The sequence below is a fragment of the Salmo salar genome, chromosome 20 (assembly GCF_965601325.2).
Source record: "Salmo salar chromosome 20, fSalSal1, whole genome shotgun sequence".
Classification (NCBI taxonomy): domain Eukaryota; kingdom Metazoa; phylum Chordata; class Actinopteri; order Salmoniformes; family Salmonidae; genus Salmo; species Salmo salar.
This window is the reverse complement of record NC_138310.1, coordinates 81,476,484-81,482,483: the sequence shown is the minus strand read 5'-3', so window position 1 is coordinate 81,482,483 and position 6,000 is coordinate 81,476,484. Positions and strand designations below refer to the sequence as shown.

Sequence of the window (6,000 nt, the reverse complement as noted above, 5' to 3'; positions counted from 1 at the left end):
GGACAGCCCCTAACAACACCTTATTCCCCAATGGGACAGTCCCTAACAACACCTTATTCCCCAATGGGACAATCCCTAACAACACCTTATTCCCCAATGGGACAATCCCTAACAACACCTTATTCCCCAATGGGACAATCCCTAACAACACCTTATTCTCCATGTAGTGGACTACTATTGACCAGAGCCCCATTCTGCCTCCCTCTCTCTCTCACCGGTTTGTAATCCAGCTCTGTGTGTTCTTTGAGTGCGGTGCGGAGTGAGTCGACCCACTCACGGTCACACACAGAGTTCTCCTGCGTTCCGAACACGTAGAGGTCATGAGGAATAGTGACGGTCATCTCATCCAGCGTCTTCCCCAGCCCACGACACAACAGCCAGGAACCCACCGCCTTGGGGGAGGGCACAGAACCTACACACACACACACACACACACACACACACACACACACACACACACACACACACACACACACACACACAATCAACATTTGTCAGTTTTCCAGACATCAAAATTGTTCTAATGTTGAGATGAGTTCTAGTCCTAATGGAATATTCTCTTCATTTTAGGAGGTTTGACGGTTATCTGTAGCATGTAGTGTGTGTGTGTGTGTGTGTGTGTGTGTGTGAGCTCACCCATGTTCCAGGTCCCTATGTAGATGGAGATCATGTCTGGTTCGTCCTGGTTGGAATGTTTGTTCTTCATCAGCTGCAGCAGCTGACAAAAAGCCTCCCGCTTCTGACAACACACACAGTGTACAGTCAGTGTCCAGTCAGTGTACAGTCAGTGTCCAGTCAGTGTCCAGTCAGTGTCCAGTCAGTGTCCAGTCAGTGTACAGTCAGTGTACAGTCAGTGTCCAGTCAGTGTACAGTCAGTGTCCAGTCAGTGTACAGTCAGTGTACAGTCAGTGTGAGTGTACAGTCAGTGTACAGTCAATGTACAGTCAGTGTACAGTCAGTGTCAGTGTACAGTCAGTGTACAGTCAGTGTACAGTCAGTGTCAGTGTACAGTCAGTGTACAGTCAGTGTACAGTCAGTGTCAGTGTACAGTCAGTGTACAGTCAGTGTACAGTCAGTGTCAGTGTACAGTCAGTGTACAGTCAGTGTCCAGTCAGTGTACAGTCAGTGTACAGTCAGTGTACAGTCAGTGTCAGTGTACAGTCAGTGTCAGTGTACAGTCAGTGTCCAGTCAGTGTACAGTCAGTGTCAGTGTACAGTCAGTGTCCAGTCAGTGTACAGTCAGTGTCAGTGTACAGTCAGTGTACAGTCAGTGTCAGTGTACAGTCAGTGTCAGTGTACAGTCAGTGTACAGTCAGTGTCCAGTCAGTGTACAGTCAGTGTCAGTGTACAGTCAGTGTACAGTCAGTGTACAGTCAGTGTCAGTGTACAGTCAGTGTCAGTGTACAGTCAGTGTTCAGTCAGTGTACAGTCAGTGTCAGTGTACAGTCAGTGTACAGTCAGTGTCAGTGTACAGTCAGTGTCAGTGTACAGTCAGTGTACAGTCAGTGTCAGTGTACAGTCAGTGTACAGTCAGTGTCAGTGTACAGTCAGTGTACAGTCAGTGTCAGTGTACAGTCAGTGTACAGTCAGTGTACAGTCAGTGTCAGTGTACAGTCAGTGTACAGTCAGTGTCAGTGTACAGTCAGTGTACAGTCAGTGTCAGTGTACAGTCAGTGTACAGTCAGTGTCAGTGTACAGTCAGTGTACAGTCAGTGTCAGTGTACAGTCAGTGTCAGTGTACAGTCAGTGTCAGTGTACAGTCAGTGTCCAGTCAGTGTACAGTCAGTGTCAGTGTACAGTCAGTGTACAGTCAGTGTCAGTGTACAGTCAGTGTCAGTGTACAGTCAGTGTACAGTCAGTGTCAGTGTACAGTCAGTGTACAGTCAGTGTCAGTGTACAGTCAGTGTACAGTCAGTGTCAGTGTACAGTCAGTGTACAGTCAGTGTACAGTCAGTGTGAGTGTGTAATGGAGGACTTGGTAGACTGTTTTTTCTTAGGTTTGGTACAGGGCGATTCCACGATAACAGAGTGATGCTGAAAACACATTTACTTGAAAAACAGTGCAGATGAAAAGCATGACGGCACCGACAGCACAACCCGTTCTGTTACCAAACGTAGCATCTGCACCATTCTTCAACAAATGCTTTGCTTTTTCTATGGACATTGTTAAATGTAGTCCTTGTGCACAGAGTTGAATGCTTTGTTTAACTATTACTGATTGTGTTTGCTCCCAGGTGCTGATCAAGGTACAGATGACAGACAGGTGGACTACAGTTGAGTTTGGGTTTGAAGGGTTAATGTTTGGACTAAACTAATGATATTTATCCATTGTTTCTTGAAGAATATAACTTTCCTCAGCAGCTTAGTTCAACTGTCGTACCCCATCAGAACCCCAAATATAAGCCTGTTTTACTCCAACGTTTGGAAACAAAGTAAATGTAAACAAATACAGTACAGCCTCAGAACATGGTTAGAACTGTAATTCTGGGTCTAAGGCAATGCATCGCAGTGTTACAGCGTTACTACAGCATGAGGTTCGATCCCGGGGTGTGTCACAACCGGCCGTGATCGGTAGTCCCATAGGGCGGCGCACAATTGGCCCAGGGTCTCCCGGGTTAGGGTTTGGCCGGGGTAGGCCGTCATTGTAAATAAGAATTTGTTCTTAACTGACTTGCCTAGTTAAATAAAGGTTACATTTTTTTAAATAAAATAGTACACTTTGTTATTGTTTGAACTAATGATTGGTGGTTTGATGAAGATGAGGATTCAAACAGTCCAAGGCACAGCACAGCTCTGTGTATGATGCCTCATGGCACTAGTAAGAGCTTGATTTACAGCTTTGAGTGTTAACCAAAGTCTTTTTTTATTCACAGCCTTTTGTACAATGTGTGTATGTGTGTGTGAGAGAAAGATAAACCATAGTGTGAATCTGAAAACAAACATTTTCTAGAATATACAGTAGATATGCATGCCCCAAGATGCTTCCTTGTGTGTGTGTGTGTGTGTGTGTGTGTGTGTGTGTGTGTGTGTGTGTGTGTGTGTGTGTGTGTGTGTGTGTGTGTGTGTGTGTGTGTGTGTGTGTGTGTGTGTGTGTGTACCTTAGCGCTGGTGAAGATGAAGTCTTTCCTCTGGCTCTTCTCCTTGTCTTTCTCAAACATGATACCCAGCTTGTTCTGAACACGCTGAGACTTGATCAGCTGACGGACTGAGGGAGAGAAACACGGAGAGAAACAAAGAGTGTGAGTGTCTTCTCACTTTCGCCGTGTGTGTGTGTGTGTGTGTGTCCTCACTCTTGTGGTGTGTGAAGGTGTTCCAGTCCTCCTGGTTGTCCTTCATCTTCTTCATCACCACTAGCTTCCCTCCCTCCACGTCCACAGACAGACTGTGCTTCTGACTCTTCCCTATCTTAGTCAGGTCTGCCAGGTACACATCCAACTTCACCTGGAGGCACAGAGGGGTTACACAGACAGACGGGTTACAAACAGACAGACACAGAGACAGACAGGACAAAACCAGAATTCTTTATTCAGTGTGAAATGGAGACAGCTGTAATACTGCTGGTGTCACCACTGGGGGGAGTCAGTGTATCCATGCACAGTCAGTTCAGTGAACTGTCCTCCATGTTGGGACCAAGCATTGTATGAATACAGTATCATGTGGGTTCTCAGTGGATCCTAGATCAGAATGTATCCTAGATCTTTTAGTATCAATAAAACAATAAATATAACAATAAAATACATCAACGTCACAGAGCTCAGTACAGTTACAGTATAGCTCTGTCTGGATGGAAGTATTAATACAGTATAGCTCTGTCTGGATAGAAGTTTTAATACAGTATAGCTCTGTCTGGATGGAAGTATTAATACAGTATAGCTCTGTCTGGATGGAAGTTTTAATACAGTATAGCTCTGTCTGGATGGAAGTATTAATACAGTATAGCTCTGTCTGGATGGAAGTATTAATACAGTATAGCTCTGTCTGGATGGAAGTATGAATACAGCCGTTGCTCTGTCTGGATGGAAGTGTTAATACAGTATAGCTCTGTCTGGATGGAAGTGTTAATACAGTATAGCTCTGTCTGGATGGAAGTGTTAATACAGTATAGCTCTGTCTGGATGGAAGTGTTAATACAGCCGTTTCTCTGTCTGGATGGAAGTGTTAATACAGTATAGCTCTGTCTGGATGGAAGTGTTAATACAGTATAGCTCTGTCTGGATGGAAGTATTAATACAGCTGTTGCTCTGTCTCGATGGAAGTGTTAATACAGCCGTTTCTCTGTCTGGATGGAAGTGTTAATACAGCCGTTTCTCTGTCTGGATGGAAGTTTTAATACAGCCGTTGCTCTGTCTGGATGGAAGTGTTAATACAGCCGTTGCTCTGTCTGGATGGAAGTGTTAATACAGCCGTTGCTCTGTCTGGATGGAAGTGTTAATACAGCCGTTGCTCTGTCTGGATGGAAGTTTTAATACAGCCGTTGCTCTGTCTGGATGGAAGTGTTAATACAGCCGTTGCTCTGTCTGGATGGAAGTTTTAATACAGCCGTTGCTCTGTCTGGATGGAAGTGTTAATACAGTATAGCTCTGTCTGGATGGAAGTTTTAATACAGCCGTTGCTCTGTCTGGATGGAAGTGTTAATACAGCCGTTGCTCTGTCTGCATGGAAGTGTTAATACAGCCGTTGCTCTGTCTGGATGGAAGTTTTAATACAGCCGTTTCTCTGTCTGGATGGAAGTTTTAATACAGCCGTTGCTCTGTCTGGATGGAAGTGTTAATACAGTATAGCTCTGTCTGGATGGAAGTTTTAATACAGCCGTTTCTCTGTCTGGATGGAAGTGTTAATACAGTATAGCTCTGTCTGGATGGAAGTTTTAATACAGCCGTTTCTCTGTCTGGATGGAAGTGTTAATACAGTATAGCTCTGTCTGGATGGAAGTGTTAATACAGTATAGCTCTGTCTGGATGGAAGTGTTAATACAGTATAGCTCTGTCTGTGGTGAATCTGACATGGTGGTTTTATGAGGAATCCCCCCCCACTCTCATATCTCACCCATCAGAGCAACACACTTCTTCCCCTGCAATCAGGAAGTGGCTAGAAAGGAGGTCATCAAACACACACACACACACACACACACACACACACACACACACACACACACACACACACACACACACACACACACACACACACACACACACACACACACACACACGTCTTCGGTGGATGTGAAACATTCTGACGTAGCTCCTGAACCGCTGTATAAATCACACAGGGGAGTGGAGATGGCTGACTGTTAATCCTTGTCTGCTGACTCCCCAGTCTAGTGTAGTCAGAAAGACACAGCTATTGGGCTTGTTCAGCAACAGACAGTGCAGGCGACTGCAGACTGACTGATCTACAAATGACGTATTATCATAAATAACTACTCATTATCGTTTATAGATCAGTCAGTAAATCCCAATTTACCCATAACGCATCATGGATTTGATGCTCTGGAACACGCCACTGTCTCTCAGAGGGATTTCATGGCTGGGAGTGGAAAACCAACCAATGAGTCAATCAATGTTCAGCTCCATGAGCTCTGACCAATGGACGTTCAGCTCCTCAAATCCAGCTGTTTCTAACGTCATAAACACGGAACAGATCCAGTGGTGTTAATCTGGGTGTAGAGTGATTAGACATGGGAACCTATTGAATTTGGATCACGTTCAGCAAGCTCATTACTCAACTCAGCTGGAGTGTGCTTACACCGAGTTAAAGTAGTTCCATTTAAATTCAGTTAATTACGGAAGGTTTCATTTTAAATTCATGAAATAGAATTCAAATGCCTATGTCCTGAACATGGTGAATAGAAACGGACCATGACCCCAGGCAGCCATGGTGTTTACATCTCTAGAGTGCTAGCTAGCTGAGGCGTCCACTTCCTGGTTACTGATAGTGGTTATCCCTCCATCACACCCACTCTGTAGTTATCAGCACAGCTGATAGAGGGCTCTAGTCTCT

General features: G+C 44.8%; 1 protein-coding gene across 1 annotated transcript in view; it reads right to left on the bottom strand.

The window, feature by feature from the left end:
- Positions 1-6,000, bottom strand: part of LOC106581340 (phosphatidylinositol 3,4,5-trisphosphate 5-phosphatase 2A) — a 151,079-nt gene that overhangs the window by 28,063 nt on the left and 117,016 nt on the right. The window contains exons 9-12 of the mRNA XM_045704004.2: positions 3,291-3,441; positions 3,099-3,205; positions 637-739; positions 216-412 (exon numbers count right to left, since the gene is read on the bottom strand). Coding sequence (XP_045559960.1) covers positions 216-412; positions 637-739; positions 3,099-3,205; positions 3,291-3,441 — 558 coding nt within the window. The remainder of the gene's footprint in view (positions 1-215; positions 413-636; positions 740-3,098; positions 3,206-3,290; positions 3,442-6,000) is intronic.